General features: G+C 45.9%; 1 protein-coding gene across 1 annotated transcript in view; it reads right to left on the bottom strand.

The window, feature by feature from the left end:
• The window catches only part of Batf (basic leucine zipper ATF-like transcription factor), a 24,304-nt gene extending 16,455 nt beyond the window's left edge, over window positions 1–7,849 (bottom strand). Inside the window, exons 1-2 of the mRNA XM_005343373.2 lie at window positions 7,616–7,849; window positions 5,205–5,309 (exon numbers count right to left, since the gene is read on the bottom strand). Coding sequence (XP_005343430.1) covers window positions 5,205–5,309; window positions 7,616–7,678 — 168 coding nt within the window. The 5' untranslated portion in view covers window positions 7,679–7,849. The remainder of the gene's footprint in view (window positions 1–5,204; window positions 5,310–7,615) is intronic.
• Between the last annotated feature and the right edge of the window lie 12,076 nt (window positions 7,850–19,925).

The raw sequence follows: 19,925 nt of genomic DNA, 5'->3' as shown, positions 1-19,925 counted from the left end.
GCTTTAAACACCTTTGAAACTATTTTAGAAAAGGACAGGATAGTCTTCTACATTCAAATGCAGCTCATTTTAACAGTTCCAGAATAGTCCACTCAGAATGGACTATCACTTATTCAATCCCCCCCTTTTTAAATAATTTATTTAAATGTGCCTTCTTGTGAAGGTGTCAGATCCCCTGGAACCGGAGCTACAGACAGTTGTGAGATACCATGTGGGTGCTGGGAATTGAACCCTGGTCCTCTGGAAAAATAGTTCAAGTGCTTTTAACTGCTGAGCTACCTCTCCAGCACCTCAACGACCCTTTCACTGATGGATATTTAACTAGTTTCCAGTCATTACATATCAGCGGTAGAGCATCTGCCCAGCCATGCACAAGTCCCTGGGTTCCGTCCTCAGTACCACCAACACAAAACCAAGAGAAAAAAAGAAAACCCAGCAGAGAATTATATCATCAACAGCGTCCTGGCAAATCTCTGGAGACAGGGAAGGGGCGCCTGTCATCTGAGTGCGCCTCATCTAGTCTGATGGGTTACAGCTATCGGTCTTGCTAAGGGAATGTGATGCTCGCTCTCCCCTCTGCCTCGGCCATTTCCTGTGCCAGGGTCATTTTTCACCCCTCAGCCTGGCAAGGAAGTCTCACACTCACCCTACTGGCATTGTCCTGAGGAGCCCACCCCATCTTCACATAGTTAGGCACGTTGTATTCTCTGCAGTCACTGCTGGTTTTCCTTTGAGGTCAGTCACTTCCCTGGCTTAGAACTTTCACATGAGCAGTAAACGTGCCTCTTCGGCTCGCAAGCTTCATAGCTTATTTCCTCCCAGTTTTCCATTTGCTTTTGGTTTTGCATATAGTATTTTGAGCTATGTAGACTTTTAAAAATGTCTTCCCTTTTTCGAGATGGGATCTCACTATGTAGATGAAGCTGGTCTTGAACTCACAGAGACCCACTGGCCTCTGCCTCCCAAGCTAGGACTAAAGGCATGTGCTACCATACCCGGCCATTAAAAAATTTTTTTTGGTGTAAGTATAAGTCATATTTGTATATCAGTATTTTCTTTTATGACTTTCTATTTTATTTGAAATTTTTTTCATGCCAAGATAAATTTTTAAATGTCATATTTTCCCCTAAGATGTCTTTAGTGTCCTTAAAAAATATTTAATTGATTTGTTGTGTAAGGAAGGAGGGCTCCTGCCTTTTGTTTCTTCAAGTGACCATTCAGGTGTCCCAATATCTATTGAATAATTCAACTTCTCTGACTGGGTAGAAATGTCACACTAACTGTTTTGTGTTTATATCTGTGTCTTAGAAACCATCACATACATTTCATAATTATGAAACTGTGAACAGAATCACAAGTACGTTTTGTGCGGACTGAGTCAATGCTGCGGACATTGTCACGTGTTTGTCACAGGAGGCTCCTCCCCACCTCTGTCACCTGAAAAGCAATCAGGGCACCTTGCTGGATGACAGAACAGATATTCAAAATGCTAAATGGCAAGCATCTCAGAGTCTCACAGGAGAGGCTAGGCTACTGGGAGCTTTAAGGAAGATATTAGTGCCAACACGTGACATTAAGAAGACACTGGCAGTCCAGCATATATGAGGCTAGGACCCTATCCCTTACTTGATATATTCCCAGTAACCCATAAGCTCCGATTTTCAAATTCTCGGTGGATGAACCCTGCGGCCAGAAGATGGTTCCAGAACCGTACGAGTAGAGAAAGCATGAAAAGGAGTCAAGGGCAAACTGAGACTTGAAACTGAACTCACTGGAGCAAGCGGGAACTTTTCACTCTGAAGCACACACGTATTAAAGAGGGTGACTGAGAGGGGTGACAGTCAGCAGGAGGACATGCAGAGTTCAAACCCAGCCAAACTCTCTGCCTGTTGGCAACTGTGTAATGCAGTCAAAAGCTTCCACCCGAAGCCAGGGAATGAATGGAGTGTTAGGTTATAGTGACTGCAGGCCACAGGCTCAAGGTGTAGCCTCTGAGGTCTGTTCACTGAGTGGAACGTGAAGGCACACTACAGTGTTCCAAAGAAAGGAGTGGGGAAAGAGTTTAGATACAAGGAAACATGGATGCTGTAAGGATTGAGGCTGTGACATGAGCGTGGCCATGATGAACTCATGACCAGAGATTACTCAGATGCAGTTGTAACCAGAACCAGTCTCTAAATGTTTTGCTTCTACTTCTTGTCTTCCCAAACAGACTGTGTGCCAGCTCAAAGACCTCCCCTGAGAGCTGAATTTACAGGGAAGCAGCCTGCAGCTAGAGACAGGGAGACTCTTCAGCTCCTGTGTATGGAGGGAGGCAGCACTCTGCCACTAGAGGCGACCAGGTGTGCACTGGGGGACCTCCTGTAGGGGGAGTGAGGACTGCTGAAGATTCTCAGGCATCAAAGGTGTCTGAGCTTTACAGCCTTTAAGAAGTCTCTCAGCACCGAGATTCTGTGGAGAAAACGTACACACACACACACACACACACACACACACAACACACATACACAATACACATACAATATACACACAACACACACCCAATACATACATATATACATACAGGAAAAATACATGTATAAAAGACTTAAAAGTATATGTATGTACATATATGCCTGCTCAATCTCTGTTTTCATGCTTCTTATACTGTCACTATAACTCTGGTTGCGCGGAATCGTTTGAGGATTTACTACACACCAGCCACCATACTGAGCTTTTCATCTGCCCTCCCTCCACTGGCACTTCCAGCCCTTCCCCATTCTAGAGATAAGGGCCCGACCCGAAGGCCCATGAAGGATGTGCCAGGGCTCAGTCACACAGACAGCAAAAGGCAGAGTGGCCATCCAAGCCTGGCCCTCCCTGCACAGAGAGGCTGAGCTCAACTTGCTTCTTCTTTTAATATTGCAGACTTATAAAGCTTGGAGGTGCTTCCCCACCCATGACATTGTCCACTCCCCCAAACAAAGAGGATCTTAGCCCATCGTAAGTGTGGCTTTGTTGCCTTAAGGGCTATTAAATAAGACCAGCTTAAGCTAGTGAGACTGCTGTGAGATTGTAAACCCAAAGGGAATCACTGGAAGTGGATGAGTAACAGGGAGGAGACTGAGCACCCAGATTGTTGGTCTCAATCTGCACTGACTAATTATATTCTTTTTTTATTTTTGTCAGATTGACATGTATCTGTCAGCTGAAAATGGCATATACTGGAGGCTATGTTAAGTATTTATCAAACAAAACATGAGCATAGGCAGAGGGGTTAGGACATCCCGTTCTCAGTTTCCTTAAAGCTGAAGAAGAGCTCCCCTTTTTGTCTTCTAAAACTATGCATTACTTGTTCTTTTTTGGGTGCATGTGTCTGTGGCATGTATATGTGTTTGCTTGTATGTGGGCATACATGTGTATGGATGCACGTGCATATGTGAGGTCCAAAGTAGATGTCAGTATCTTCTCCAATCTCTTCCCAACATCTGAATTGAGCCAGGGTCTCTTGCTGAACCCAAAGCTTGCTGTTTTGGGCTAGTCTAGCTATTTTGACTAGTCTGGCTAGCCAGCTTGCTCCAAGAGTCCCTCTCTCTACCTCCCATGAACTGGAATTGCTGCCATGCCTGTTAGGCTTTCTGCTCCTTATTTTGATTGATTGATTGATTGATTGATTGATTGATTGATTGATTGATTGATTGACAGGGGCTCTCTATATAGTCTTGGCTACCCTGGAGCTCACTATGTAGACCAGGATGGCTTCAAATTCACAGACATCTGTCACCCTCTGCCTCCTGCCCATTTGGCTTTTATGTCAGTGCCGGGGACCTGAGCTCTGACCCTCATGCTTGCATGACAAACACTTTACCCACTGAATCATTTCCCCAGCCCTGTATTACTTCTCCCCCATACAGTTAACACAGTCCGTTGCTATGCTAAACATTTGTTTCATTATCAGCTTATTTGGTTTTGGTGCTTATTGCACTTTTACCATTGAAGGAAGCTTCTAGAATATAAGCAGTATGGGACTATTTTAGGAGAAAGTGGGTGAAGGAGGATGCAGTGAAGAAAGAATGGCTAACCTGAGGAATTTTCTGGATCCAAACACTAAGCCACCTCTCTGGAGAGCTAGTCCTGCCCACCAGGTGTTGGCATGCTGATTGCTCACATTGTTTTAGGACTTGCACACCTGGTGTGTGCAAGTGTGTGTGTGTGTGTGTGTGTGTGTGTGTGTGTGTGTGTGTGTATGCCACTTGTGGCATCTGTGCACCCACTACACTCCCGGAGTACACTTGTTGGCACACTATAGTGGGAATATCAAGATGTAATATTTAGGGACTGCTCTATGACTCTTAAAAGTGACCAAAACTGTTTACAGGGGAAGGGGAGCTGTAACAACAGAAGGAAAGGATGGATGGAGGGTGGGAGGAATGGAGTGAGGGAGGGAGAGAGGGAGGGAGGGAGGGAGGGAGGGAAGAGAGGGAGGAAGAAAAAAGAAAGGTTGAGCAAGACACAGTGAATGGGGCAGATGATAAAGAGGAAAAAGGTTGGGGGCACTGTCCCCAGCTAGGACTCAGGGTCTCTCCTTGTGGCTGTAGGTCTCCCAGATGGGGCTGCAGCTCATTTCCTCCCTGCTAGAAAAGTTTGAGAATATTGGCCACTCAACCAGGATGGTATTGCCCCAGGTAAGCACCCTGAAGTGGTGTCTTTCACAGTCCCCAGATATACAGTGGAAATCTCAACAGGGAACTTTCATGATGTTGGGGAGGGGCAGAAATTAGGGGCAGCATCATTGACCCCTTGTATTTGGGTGGCAGACCAGCTGCCTTCTGGAGGGATGAGATGTGTGGACCTGAAAGATTGGACTTCTCAGCTAACTTCCTCCGAGCATAAGTGTTCTGCTCACAGTGGCTCTGGAAGGGTGGTGCTCTCTCTGCTGTCCCTTTCTGAACAAGGAGGCTGCTAGCCTCCCTTACCCTGGCACTCTCCTGGGTCATGAAGATTCAGCCTCTGGTCCTATTCTCTTCTACTGAGTGTTTTAATACATACGGGGAAGAAGAAGCCTTTCCCCCCACCCCTCACCCCTGCAGGTCTCGCCCTGCACTTACTCTGCCCATGGACGTAGCTCCACCACAGCGGAACCATCAAGGCTGGGTCTCACGGCCCCACTACTGTGGGATGCAGAGCCCAAGGCACAAGAGCACAGTAAGAAGTCTGGTACTCACCAAGTGCAGGGTGTCAGCTTTCTGTGTCTGCCTCTGCCGACTCTTCTGGGCAGCGATGCGGTTCTTCTCCCTCCTCTGAACTTTTCTCACATCATCGGATGAGTCCTAGGAAGCAGTGAGAGCAAGAACTAGGTAGGCCCGTGCCTTTCTCCCAGTCAAAACAGGCTACTGTTGCATTTGGCTCTCTCCTCCCTTCCCTCCTTCTACCCTTCCTCCCTGGCCCCCAGTTCCTTCTGTACCACCCATCGCTTTATTTATAAAACACCTGCACCCAAAGACATTTTCTTCAGCATTCCCTGCCACCCACCCTCTGGTCTCCCATGGCCTTCTTTTGATCAAAAGAAGTGGAGAGAGACTAAGGCTTCAGAATGGCTGCTTTGGGAAATAGTTAAGACGATGAAACCTGTCCCGCCATTTCTGCCCTCTCCAGAGCTGCTCTACTCCTCACATTCCCTCTCTCCGGTGTGTGTGTGTGTGTGTGTGTGTACGCGGGCATGCGCGCACGCGAGCATGCGCATGTGCCCCTTCTTCTGTTTTGTTTTGTTTTTTTCTGCAAACGTTGTGGAAATCCACTAGGTGCCAACTTCTGTGCGAGCGATTTCAGAGATACGGTGATATGATCCCCCAGCTCTCTGAGCAGGCACAGTCATTTCTAATTTACACAGGATGAAGCTGGGCTTCTCCACGGTGGTCCCTGAGCTCATGGCCATCCAGGGGTAGGGCATATTCTGGTGCTGATTTTAAAGAAAAGAATCCCCTTTCCACCAGCAAGTTTCTTGTGCTGCACCCTTAGGCAGAGGGCCCCACCCCAGACCTCTCTCTCTTTCGTTCTTCCCCTTCGTTGTGCAGGCATCTTGAGACCTTCTCAGTCCTGAACACGATGCCTGCTACACATGAGGCTCCAATATAATATACAAATAAGTTTATGAATTGAGGTGGAGGTCGCTGCTTTAGCAAGCTGCGGATAGGGCCTTTGGAAGACAAAGCGCTCTTCCGGTGCTCTCTAAGTATGTCCTACAGAAGACTGGGGAGGTGAGCTTCAGCTTTGCCCCCCGATACTACAGGTTAGTGAAAACACTAAGAGAAGCCCTTCAGCAACCCCTACCCTGACAGAGGGGTCACAGATCCTGGGGCCAGGCTCTTATCCCCTTCCCTTTTTATTCAAAACTTCCAGGTCATTCTAGCAGGAGGACACTGGGTTAGAGAGAGCAAGAACGCACTCTTCCCACAATGCCGCAGGGGACTAGGTTACCATGGAACTGTGAGTAATTTCCTTCTTAAGAAGAGCATGGTACCATCTTCCAGGCAGTCTGAGCCGCTTTGATGCCATTGTGGGTAAGGGACTGACTGTTTACCACTAGAGGTCTTCACCAGGATGGCTTTTTGGTTAGGGGCTTACGGTAGATGTGGTAGCGGAAGATCGTTTATGACAGATGGGGAGGGAAGGGTTATAAACTTTTACTTCAGTTGCAGCATTTTGGAAGCCTCCTGGCTATGTGTAAGGCAGGCACTCTATTGTTGAGCTATATCTCTGGTCCGATATGTGTGCTACGAAAAGAATAAGGTTTTTAAGTTACTAAGATGTAGAAAAGTTTAATCCGTGGGTCTATGCTGGATGAGGAGAGCTTACTAGATCTAGGGGCGTCAAGACCGTGGTAGAGAGCTCCAGAAACTATGAGGTGGGAAGGGCATCCCATTTGAGGCACCTCTCATGCTGAAACATCTTGGCTTGGTAGTTAGTCAAGACTCTAAGTCTGCCAGAATCCTTCCCTCCCTCCCTAGTTTCCCAGAACTGATATTAGCTTCTAGCGCAGGTCTCCAACAAACCTCCAGGGCCATTGCCTTCTTTCTCCTATCTGGAAGTCACAGGGACAGAGATCCAGGCTGTGACTTCAGCCTCCCTCGGCACTGGCTGTGCTAGTCACAGAGGCAGCCCTCAGCAGGTACCTCTAGCCATCCTTTCCTTCCTGTCTACATTGCTTCGGCTTACTGTATTTCTCTTTCCTCCCCTCGGTTCTGTCTGGCCCCTTGGTTCTTCCTGGAAAGCTACAAGTCTAGGATTTGTGTGGAGTCGGCCAGCGCCAGCAGCCTGCTGGAACATTCCTCTGCTAGCCGTAGACCCCTTCCTCTGAGTTCTGTGATAGTCACCCTGCCCCTTGCTTCCTAGAAAGTTTCACGGTGGGAACCTAAGTGTGGCAGAGAGGAGGCTTACGGCCAGGAGTGGAGCGGAGCAAAGAGGGTTTGTGGCGGGACACTCTGCCACTTGTACCTCAGCATAGCAAAAATACCACAACCAGCATCTGCTAGAGAGAACTACTTCCTTCTCCCAAGAGCTCCCCCGGGCAGGATGGGGGAGTCTGGCCCTTTTCTACCATCCCAAGACAATCAGAAATGAGGGGATGTGGGGGTACCTGCTTGCCAGGGGGAGGAGAGCGGCTGAAGCTGGAGTCACTGCTGTCGGAGCTGTGAGGCATGGCTGTAATCTTCCGGGCTCTCCCACAACGTCCCAGATGCCTCTGGGCGATCGGCTCACTAGCTGGCTCCCCTTCCTGACTGCTAGGGGGCCACCAGCCCTCCACTTTCCACAGGTGCCTTCCCTGCTTGCCCGGCAGCCACCTCCGACAGACCCCTGCGTCCTCCTGTCTCTGGGGTGCAGAGGGACTGCTCCCCAAAGGGACATCTCGCTTACTTTGGGGCTTGCGCACACGCTCTCTCTTGTGGTTTCTGGTAATTCAAGCTGTAAGTCACATGGGCGGAAACGTCAACAAGTTAGAAGGTAGTTAGAAAATACATATCTGGGAAAAGACCACAGAATTAGGTGAAAGAAAAAAAATACACAAAACCCCAGTATCTTCCGGCAGTTTGAAAGACAGAGCAAACTCTCTTCAATTGATGGAGATAAAAGAGAAAAACAGCCAGGCAGGGAAAATCCCCAGCCAGAATTAGCAAGTCCTCTTCTGTCAACATGGCAGAGAGCGGGGAACAGCGGGAAAGAGTTTCCACCTTCTCACGACTTGATTTTTAAACCCAAATAAAGCAATAAGACGGGGGACCTCTTTCTGGGTTTCACCGGAAAGCAGCTGCCCACCCTGCTTTGGGTTGGGCCTCTCCCATTCACCTACAGGACAGTGCTGGTGGTCTGGGGACAGAGGTAAGGAGGGCAATGTCTTTTATGGACTGCCACACATGAAGTTGGGGCTGAGAGTCGCAGGGGGGCTCTGGAATGGACGCGGAGATGTTCATCCTGCCCCTTGCTTCCTAGAAAGTTTCACAGCGGGAAGCCACAGGTGGCAGAGAGGAGGTATACTTCTAGGCTGTGGAGAAGTTTTCCCTCACCGGTGCCTCTTAGCTGGGCACTTCCATTTTCCCAAGAAAACGGATCTTTTCTGTGGAGAGGGTCCTTCAGAAGTTCAAGGTTGACCTTGAATTTTTAGGACTCAAAATCACCAAGTCAGAACCCAGCAAAGAGAGAATCTCAAAATGAGTGACAGAAGCTCTGGACTTGGGAGTCAGATCAACCCATACCCCACCCCCACCTAAAACCTGCCCTGCCTGCCTCTCGGAGCTACTGCAATGAGCAGAACACTTTGAGTTGTAATATTTTCACACCCTGTAAAGCACGCTAGGAAGGTGGTCATGCTTGTCATGTGTGACTTGACATGAGCAAGCTGGTAGTTTTACTGACCAATCCCAATCTTAGCTGGGCACTTTTGCTATTTTAAACAGGTTTGGGGACTGGAGAGATAGCTCAGCAGTTAGGTAAGAGCACTAGCTGCTCTTCCAAAGGACTTGGGTTTTTCTATTCCCAGCACTCACATTGGGGGCTCAAAATCATATGTATCTTCAATTTGGGGGGCTCCAATTCCCCCCTCTGCCCTCTTCAGGTACCAGGAATGCAGAGTGTACACAGAAACACACATATGCGCGCACACACATATAGGCAAAACACTCATATATATTAAAATAAAATGTCTTACTATGTTCCCAATGTGGCTCAAAGTCAAATGCTCACCTCGCTTAATCTGAGGACCAACAATATGTCTGGTCCCTATAACATTTCCGTATCCACTCATTAAAAGTCTACCTAATGACAATATTGTGCTAAAGGGCAAACATACCAAAATAAAAATCTCAGCCCCTGTGGAATTTTTATTTAGTGATGAGAGGAGACAGAAAACAAACCTATATCGGAGGGTCACAAGGGTCACAAGGGTCACAGGTGGAAATAAAGCAGAATTGCAGAATTCCGAGGGTGGCCACTTCCATAAGCCAGCCAGGAAGGGTGTGTTGAAGGGGTCACACTTGAGCAGGACCCCCAGGAGGAGAAGCAAGGATATCTAAGTGAGGAAAATTCCAGGCAGGGCCATCAGCACACAGCAGAGGTGGGAGCAGCAAGAAGGCTAGTGTCTCTGGATTAGAGGTCCAGAGAGCGCAGGAGATACGGTCAGCATGGTATGCGGGTCCTCGGTGTTGTTAGAGTCCATGGGAAGATTTTTTGCAGTATTCCCAAGCAAGCAGAGAAGCAGCCGCAGACCCACGCTCCCACCTCCGCTCTCTTCCCACCTCAGTGATTGTGTTTGCTTCACGGCACTGACCGTAGCCGCTGATAATTTTAGTGCTTGCTTCCTTCGTTGGAATGCTAACTCCATTTGAGAGTTTCTTAATTATTTTATCAAATGGTCCTTGAGCACCTACCACGTGCCAGGCGAAAAGTTTGACTTTTTTCTCTGAATGAGATAGTTTATCAATAAGTTTCCACTACTTAACAGACCAAGAACATCTTGATAACTTTAAACAAACATGTTCTTGGCTTTTGCATTTGTAAGCCATTTGGAAGATTCCAGAAGGCTACATTAGCTCTGATCGCATCTGGGCATCTCTGCTGATAGGTTGATTGGCAATTGACTGGTCTGGAAGGTTTTTTTTCCAGCAGTTCTTGGCCCACCCCATCCCCTCCTCCCAGCACCCCTGCCTGTGTTGGGCAGGTGCAGGGTTCCAAAAGCAGAGCAGAAAAACTCAGAACCCCCAAAAATTCATGCTCAGAGCTAGCTAGTCCCATCCACCACATCCTACTGACCAATGAAAGTTACAAAGCCACCCAATGTTCAATACTCTGAAAATACTGTCTACCTCCTGCTGGGGGTCCAGTTGAAAGACTTGTGGTCATGTCTGCTGCCTCCCACCGTGGGCAGCCATTGGCAGGTGTCAGAGAAGAGGAAGGATGTGCGCTGACTGGGGTTTCATGGGGTCCCTGTAGACAGTTGAGATTTTACTATGGGGAGGAAAGGGAATGAAGGAAGACCAGTTGGGATTACAGTGTTGGATGCAATGACCTGAGCGAAAGACGTTGGCAGCATAAATCACGGAGGTGGTGATGAAGGTGGAGAGATGTGACCCACGTTCAAGCTGAAGACTGTCTCATGTTTACAGCTGTATCATGTCCAGTGCCTAGTAGGTACCCAACAGAGAGCTCTTCAAGTAACTATCCAAATGAATTCCCATACAACTTAAAGTTATGATCTGCATCTTCTTTAAACCCAAGGATGTGGAAAAACTCCTTAAGAATTAGAATGGTCATATGTATATTTTATTTAGTTTCACCTGCTATATTTATCACCTATTATGTGTTATAATAGAAATCAAGAAATCATAAGTATAAGCAAGACAGAGACCGTGCTTTCATAGAAAGACAAACACAACCAAACAACCAGAGTAGTTATGTGTTATGTGCACAAAGTTCTTAGCTCTGAATTCCACCATTTGACAGTCAATGACGGCTTGACTCTGTCAATACAGTGATTAAACAGACTAATGAGAAGAGAAATCCAAAATGTTCTCTTTTGTAGACAGAGGGGGTCTCATTCGATGGAATACTAATAGATTATTTTAAAATAATTAAGTTTGAAAATAATAAACATTGGGCCTGGCAAAATGGCTCAGAGGATAAAGGAAGGGAGGAAGAGAAGCAGGAGCATGCTTTATGACCCAGTCCCCTCTTTCTGCTTAGCTACTCACAGGCTAAGAGATACTAACACCCCACTCTTGAGGGAAGGCCAAAGAGACTTCACCTCTTTTTGTTTTTGTTTCCAATTTTATTTATTTATTTAATTATTATTTTTATGTGTAGGTGTGTTTTGCCTACATGTGTCTGTGTTCCATGTGTGTGCAAGGCCCACAAGACCGAGAAAGGCAGCAGATTCTCTGGGACTGGAGTTAAAAGTGGTTGTGAGCCGTCATGTGAAATACTGGGAACCAAAACTCTCAGCCACCTCTCCAGACTCTGTTCTTGTTTTGAGACAGAGTCTCACTTTGTAGACCAACCCAGTCTTGAACTTGTAAAGTTCTGGCTGCCTCTGCTTCCCAAGTACTAGGTTTAAAGAAGTGCACTGCCATGGGCTAAGAGCCCACCTCTTAAAGGCAGGAGTAGTAAAGAATTGGAGGACTGGCCAGTTGGGATGGCACATGCTTTCAATCTCAGCACTTGGGAGGCAGAGGCAGCCGGATCTTTGTGGGTTCAAGGTCAGCCTGATCTACATAACTAACTCCAGGTCAGCCAAGGCTATATAGTGAGACCCCCCCAACTGACTTGAGAACATTTCTTAAATCTACCATATTCCCCCAAACTGACTTCTAGGAGAACTCTCATCAGAGGCTAAAGGGGTGTCAGAGGCAGCAGTCTGTTCCTGGTTTTCCCCTCTGTTGAATTTATAACCCTGTGTGGGCTAGTTCTATGTCAACCTGATACCATTCTAGAGTAATTTGAAAAGAGGGAATTTCAGTTGGAAAATGCTCCCATGGGATTGAGGCTGAGGTACAGTTTCTTGTGATGATTGGTCTGGGAGGGTCCAGTCTATTGTGGGTAGTGCTACCCCTGGGCTTGTGGTCCTGGGTGCTATAAGAAAGCAGGCTGAGCAAGCTATGGAGAGCAAGCAGTAAGCAGCACTTTTTCATGACATTGACATTTTCTTCAGTTCCTGCCTCCAGGTTCCTGTCCTGGGTCTATGCCTGACTTCCCTGGTTAATGACTTATAAACTGTAAAACAAAATAAATCCTTGCATTCCTTACTTTTGGTCATGGTGTCTTATCACAGCAGTAGAAGCCCTGACTAAGACAGACCCTAAGAAAGATCTCTTTCCCTCTTTATTTTCCCAGGCACAAACCTGGTGTGTGTGTGCGCGCGTGTGCGTGCATGTGTGTGTGCATGTGTGTACATGCATGTACGTGTGCATATTGGAAGGGGAAAAGACTGAAAGGAAGTGCGCTAGAGTCTACTTTGTGAATCTTAATTTAACAAAAGAAAAATAAAAAAACATGCCTCATTATTTAATGGTGACACTTTCAAGTTACATTTGTTTAGTGTGTGTGTGTGTGTGTGTGTGTGTTGCATGTGTTCCCTCTGTGTATGGAGGTCACATGACAACTGTGGGGAGCCAGTTCTTTCCTTCTATCACATGGGTCCTAAGGATCAAACAGAAGACATCAGGCTGTGCCGCGAGCACCTTTATTACAGTTGAGCCATCGCTTCATGCCATCATGGTAATAACTTCCGGTGATGAGTGAGCTAGATCTAACCAGAGGCCAGCTCTCCGCTACATCTGGCTAATGTGCCTCAGTTTTCAAAACGGGAAATCCAAAATCCTTCCAACCTTATAAGACTATTACAACGTCCAAGCGAGTTAATGGTTTACAGTTCTCTAGACCGTGGCTTGCCACATAGAGGACATGATAAGAATGTGTGAAATTAAAAACCGGTGTGCAAGGATCCAGCTACCTATGGTCAGCAGAGAACCCCAAGCAGCTGCTGTTGTGAGCGGCAGAGTGACTTACAATTGGGGACCATTGTTTGCCCATCTCTAACATGGTGGGAACTTCTTCATCAGGACAGACCAGCCCCTCTGAGGCGTGGTAATAACATTTTAGTTGCTGACTGCAGGGAGATGGAAGAGGTGGGAAGAAAATGAAAGAAACGCCAAGGGCTGAGGTTAAGTTGGCACTCTCTGTTCCAGTCTCTCCGTAGCTGACATTGTAACACCTATTGATTGGCCTTGTTTCAAATCAGCACAGTATAGCATATGCAAATGGTTTCCTTTAAAAAATATTTTTAGATTTTTTTTCTTTATATGCATGATCATTTTGTTTGCATGTGTGTATGTTTGTGCATCACGTGCATGCCTGATGCCTCTGGAAGTCAGAAGAGGCATTGTATCCTCTGAAACTGGATTTACAGATGGCTGTGAGCTTCCATGTGTGTAGCACGATTAATAAAAAACCCAGACACAGAAACTGGGGCTCAACCTGAAGGTCAGAAAAGCAAAACAGCCAGTCACTGACTCTTACCTCTACCTCAGTCTGAAATGGCAATCCTTCCTCCAGTAATCTCAGAATGAGACTATGTTTACTATGTTAAAGTTAAAACCTTCCTTTTAATGAGACAAAAAGGGGCAGATGATATGGGAGGCTCTTCTGTATATGTGCTGCATTTATTGGTTGATGAATAAAGCTATTTCAGCCAATGACTTAGAAGAGTAAAGCCAGGCAGGAAATCTGAACAGAGATGGAGAGAGAAAATAGTCAGAGTTGAAAAGATGCCACATAGCCGCTGCAGGAGAAAGATGCTATAACCTTACTGGTATGTTACAGCCTCATGGCAATACATAGATTAATAGAAATGCATTAATTTAGCATGTAAGAGCTAGCTAGAAATATGCCTAAGTCATGGTCCAAACAGTTTTGTAATTAATGTAGTTTCTGTGTGATTATTTTTGTCTGGGAAGCTGGAAAAGGAAAGCACAATATCCCTCTATACATATAGGTGCTGGGAATAGAACCCAGGTCCTCTGAAAGAGCAGTCAATGTTCTTAAGCACTGAGCCATTTCTCTAGCCCTGCAAATGAATTTCTTAAGATCATCCAAAAAAAAAAGGGTCTTTTTGTGTTGTGGGATAATGCTCTTATACACTATAAAGATTTGTCACTCATATTGGTTTAATAAAACACTGATTTGCCAGTAGCCAGGCAAGAAGCATAAGCAGGGAGACCAGACTAGGAAAATTCTGGGAAGAGGAAAGGCAGAGACTCAGTTGTCAGCCAGAAGCAGAGGAAGCAAGAATGCCTCACTGAGAAAAGGTACCAAGCCACGTGACTAAACATAGATAAGAATTATGGGTTAAATTGTAAGAGCTAGTTAGCAATAAGCCTGAGCAATAGGCCAAACAGTTTGTAATTAATATTAGCCTCGGTGTGTTTATTTGGGACTGAATAGCTATGGGAACAGGTGTGACAGAAACTTCCTTCTACATTTTTGTTTTGGCTTTTTAAGTGTGACAACGTATATTTATGACAATCCAGGTCCCCTATCTTCGCTCTTCCATGTCTCAGGAAAGACAGATTTCAGTGTAACACACAGGGTCAATTCACAGGCTTTAAGTTCTGACTGGCTGATGATTGACAAACAAGGGCAGAGAGGCTCCGGCCACAACATGAGAAGAGAAACAGCATAGCTGAGTATGGTGTGGCCCTGCACTGTTGTTAGAGAAGGTTTCCTTCCTCCCTGAGAATCATGTCAGGAGTCAGGCTTTCTTTCTGGGAATGTGGTGTGACATCTCCAAAGCCAGAGAGAAGGAAGGAAATACTGACTTTACACCCATGATAGTTGTTCTTGTGAAGTCCTTTGTTGGATGGGAAAATCTGGACACACTGTCCAGTAGGGGGCAGTCTGTGGCTTCAGGGGCAACTTAGTATCTCAGAGGAGTAGATAACAGTGACCTCTATTATATCTCTTGATTCTAACTCATCTGCCTAGGGATGCACAGGGGTTGACTGTGGGCCTCATCAGCACCCATGGACTAGGATTCTTCTGCCTAAAAGGTAGAATAGCCATCTAGTCTCACCACTTGGTTTGACTTATCCAGCAACTTCTTTAAGCCAAATCACCTGAAGCTAAGTGGGGAGCAAGATGGGTATGACTCTCCTACACCCCACTTGGCTCTTACTAGTACTCTCTGAAGCTTCTGTCTGGTCTCTATGCCTCTGCCATGGCAGGTGTCAAGACTGGCTCATATTCCCAGAGTGTTGGCCTCCCATTCCCTAGTAGCCCCTTCTCTAGTTACTAAAGATGAAACCCAGGGACAATAAGCACTCTGAAGAGTGCATGCAAATGACAGGCTCCCCAGGGGATCCACACTAATGCTGGCTTCTGACTGGGGAGAAGTTTAAGGCCTCTTCCATGCTCCCACGCACCGATGCCCACCCCAGTCTAGCTGTTTCCCAGATCAGGAGATCAGGCCAGAATGCCCAGATCGCCAACTTTCCCATCTGAGCTATCAATTGATTCATGACATTTAAACACCCCGCCACTCACCTTTTATTCTGAGCTCCCTCTTGAGGGATATTCTTGAGATGTGGTGTCTTTGAAGTCTTCAAATTGACTGCTATTTAGTAATTTGAACGAAAATAATAAAAATCCCCTAACTGCTTTAATTTTAAAAAACTTTTTAGTGGAAAAAGCACATTAGTGTTCATCTTCACAGCTTATGGGATGGCTAAGAGGGGAGTTTTTACAAAGTTCCCCAAACAAGTAGAGAAAACATTTACCTGAGGGCAGAGCTCTCTAGTGAAGGGGCCAGAGGGGATGGCCAGGTGATGGCGAGGAAAGTCCCTTGCAGTGGCCGGCAGCCTAGTCCTCTGGGTTTTCAGCCTAGATAAAGACCGAAGGAAACCCTGAGATGGATCAGTAGCCTTCATGAGGCCAGTCTAAATGGTAAAGGGGAGGTTTCTTCATATTTTGACCACAGAAGTCTTTGTTGTGGGGATTGTCCTTGGCCAAGCAGGATGCCTTTCTGGTCTTCTACCCACCAGACTCAGGTAGAACCCCTAGTTGAAAAGATCTGACATGTCTTTAGACATCACCAAATCACCAAATGCCCCGAGGGAGGAAACACAGACATCCTAAACTTCCTGCTCCGTCTGTCAGTCTCAGCCTGTGGCCTCTTCTGTCTCCTCCTCTTCAAGCTCAAGGTAGGCAGATGTCCCTAGGCAGCTTTTGAGTCTTCAACCTGAGGGCATGGCCATGTTGATAGCACTGCCCCCGAGGTATTCACACTTACTTCTGGAAGGTTCCAATCTGCCTTTTACCTTTCAGACAGGAAGGCACTGGAGCAAGGCCTCTCAAAAGGGGAGAGAGGATTCCCAGCTTTCCCCATCAGACTGAAAAATGAAGGGCTGGCAAGATGGCAAGGGCAAGGGCACTTGCTGTCAAGCATGACAACTTGAGTTCAGTCATATTGGTACTGACGAGGAAGCCTCCTCCTTGAAGGCTAGCTTTTGTAGAACTGGTAAGGGTTCTACAGGAAGTCTTCAACAGTCTTACTCAGCTGTGTACTCTGGAAACTACAGGAATGACCATCACAGCAAGATATGCCTATGGGTGTACTAGTGGCATAACCATTATGGGGTAACCAACCACTTTCTGAATGGATTTAAGACCTCCTCCGCAGGAAGACACTCATGCCTGGTACTGTAAATCTGGCCAAGAACACATGATTGAGCAGTTCATAGACCCCAAAAGTGAGCCTACTACTATTATTTTGCTAACTAGACATAGTTTGAAACAGTTCTCTAAACTCTCATCTCTGTACCCATAGATTAGTGCAGCTCTCAGGCATCAGCAGATACATCTCTTTGTATAGTGGATGGTGATTAATGCAAAAACATGCAACTGGTCAGTAGACAGAGAATAAGTGTCTGTGGAATGTTCAGCCACAAATGGGACATCTATATCACATATACTCCTCCAAGACTCATGGACTATTGTGGGAAAGGGGGAAAAAAGAGTACAAGAACCAGAGGTTGGGGAGGACCAGTGTGAAACAGTGTGTTTTGGACACAGCAGGACCAATCCACTAGTAACTCAGTCGCACAAGGCCTGTACAAGATCAGGCCAGTCGACCTTCTAGCATGGGATGGGGTGGGGAACCTCACTAGTCTCCATCTCCAGCTGAGGTACTATTGACAGTTGGGGTTTGGGGAAGAGGAGACTCAGCTGTCTTTTAGGGTGTCCTCTGGTCGGTTGACCATGTTCTGGAGTGGTCTTATGTATATGAGCAGCACAAATGGAACTTGGTGGGTTGTTACAAGATAAAGAAGAGTGTTGGGGGACAGCTGACTCCATTTTCTTTTTAGTTAAACAATGATGGGCTTCCATCATGTCCTTATCTAGAGGTCAGCTTGGTTATTTGGATTTGTTCTTCCTTAATAATCATGTGAATTACACATTGTAAATTGTTTCCATTGATCCAAGAATTGGCTGATGATAAAATGTTTTGTGGTATATTAACTGTTTGACCATAAACCCATAACACGTACCTTTCCCATGATCATAAAAATAACTTCAAAATTCCACTTTTAATCCCTTACTCTCTTGGTATAAAAAGGTTATTATGTCTTTAATCTGGGTCATTTTCAATCTCCTACTATGAAAGACTGAAATCATGGCCCAGCGTTAATAAATCTTTACCCTGCAACATCTTGGTTTTAGCTCCTGGTTTTTGGCCCTATATAAAGGAGATGGAAGAGGAGGAGGAGAAGACAGAAACTTGTGAGGAAGTGGGAAGGTGGGGGCAGATCTGGAAGGAATTAGGGGGAGGATCGACAGGTGAATAGAATTAAAATACATGGCATGTATGTTTGAAATTTTCAAAGAACAACAATATTATATTTTTTAAAATAAGGTTGAGAGGAATAGTAGACACCTATGTTAACTTCTGTCCCCCACACCCACACACAAACATGAATGAGCTTTCATCCATGTGCATACCACAGAGAAAAGAGAGAGGCTAAAATAACAAAGAAGAAAATGAATTAACAAAGGAATAGCATGTTTAAACTTGTGTGTGTGTTAGAGTATGTGTGTGTGTATGTGAGTGTGTGTGTGTGTGTGTGTGTGTGTGTGTGTGTATCTCAGGCAGTCAGGGATTCACCCAGTCCTTCATTCTTGGCAGTGGGTGAATCCCCTCTACCTGGCCTTTTGGGACCATCTCTGGCCTCCATGAAGTGAGGTATTTTGGGGTACAAAGTGAAGCAAACTGTTTTACGGTCTCCCTCCTTTACCCTAAGATGATGATGGGGAGAGACATGGCCCAGGAAGCAAGAGAACAAGCAAGACACCTCTTAGCTGTGAATTTGACTGTGACTCTGTAGCCATGTGGTGCTGGCAATCCCTTGAGCCGTGCCTCAGTTTCCTTATTTACGTAGCAATACACATCATAGAAATCGACACATTTAAATTGCTTAGCCCATGCTTAGTGCCTAGAAAAGCATGTGATATCCATTAGTTCTTATTCCCACAACATTCATCTCCTATAGCCTAAACAGAGCTGGTTTCAGGAAATGGCTCAGTGGGTCCGATGAGTACAATGATTCTGAAGCATTAACTTCCCCTGGATTACTGAGGTCTGCTCTACACACTCATTCCACTTAGTGTATTTTTCAATGGAAATGTAATTCGCAAAACATGGAGTTGCTGTGTGTATGTGTGTGTGTAAAAAATTATGTCAGGTCGTGGTAATGAATTATGACAAAATATCTTTAACGTTCTAAAAGACTGAAACTTACGTCACAGCCAGATTTAACAATACACCTTGAGGTTGTAAGCTCTTAGGTGGCTCTCCTATTGTGTACTTGCCGGTCTGCTTAATCTGCCTTTAAGGAAACAGTGTAAAATGGGAGTGATAGCATACGCCATTAGCCCCAACACTCTGGAGTTCAAAGCCAGCCTGGTCTGCTTGGTGAGTTCTAGAGCATCTAGGTTACATAGCCCAGGGGTTCTCACCCTTCCTAATTCTGTGACCCTTTACTACAGTTCCTCACGTGATGACCCCCAACCATAAAATCACTTCATTGCTACTTCAAAATCATAATTTTGCTACTGCTATGAATGGTCATGTAAATATCTGTGTTTTCCGGTGACCCATGTGAAAGGGTTGTTGGAGCCCCAGAGGGATGGCAGCCCACAGGTTGAGAACTGTTAACATAATAGAGACACTGTGAGGGGAGAAGCAGTGTCACAGCCAACCTTACTTGCCTTGTATTTTCCATGTAATCAAAAGATACTTTTGATCAAAACATCAAAAAAGTAATCTTCTAAATTAAGTATTCACCACAAATCTTGAACACAGCACTTATGGACATTGGTTGAGTAACAATGATATTTGTCATATTGTTTGTTGTCTGGGTCAGTTGGGGTCAGTTGGGGTCAGTTGGGGTCATTTGGGGTCATTTGGAGCTGGTTATTTCACCCCCGGTAAAACTGTTAAAGACTTTTGTAAACTACCCCATTCCTTCCCTATGTGCTGCTTCCTTAATGTGACACTAATGCACGATTGGTGACTCAGAGTTAATCACAAATGCATCTAATCCACGCACCAGGGGTCTTCCTCAGTCACTTTCTGCTTTGTTTTGAGACAGGGTCTCACTGCTGAACCTGGAACTTGCCAGTCCAGCGAGAATGGCTGGCCACCAGGGCTCTTCCTGCCTCCAAATTCCCAGGGCTGGGATTACAGGTGTACAAGTCCAAGCCTGGCTTTTATTTTTTAGTGTAGATTCAGGGGACCAACTCCGGCCCCCATGCTTGCACAGCGAGCATTTTGCCACCCGACCACGTCACCAGTTGCTTATTTGTGATTGGGTGTACATGCACTATGAAAGTGGCGGCCAGAAGACAAC

Source organism: Microtus ochrogaster, chromosome 1 (assembly GCF_000317375.1).
Source record: "Microtus ochrogaster isolate Prairie Vole_2 chromosome 1, MicOch1.0, whole genome shotgun sequence".
Classification (NCBI taxonomy): domain Eukaryota; kingdom Metazoa; phylum Chordata; class Mammalia; order Rodentia; family Cricetidae; genus Microtus; species Microtus ochrogaster.
This window is presented reverse-complemented; position numbering and strand designations above follow the sequence as displayed.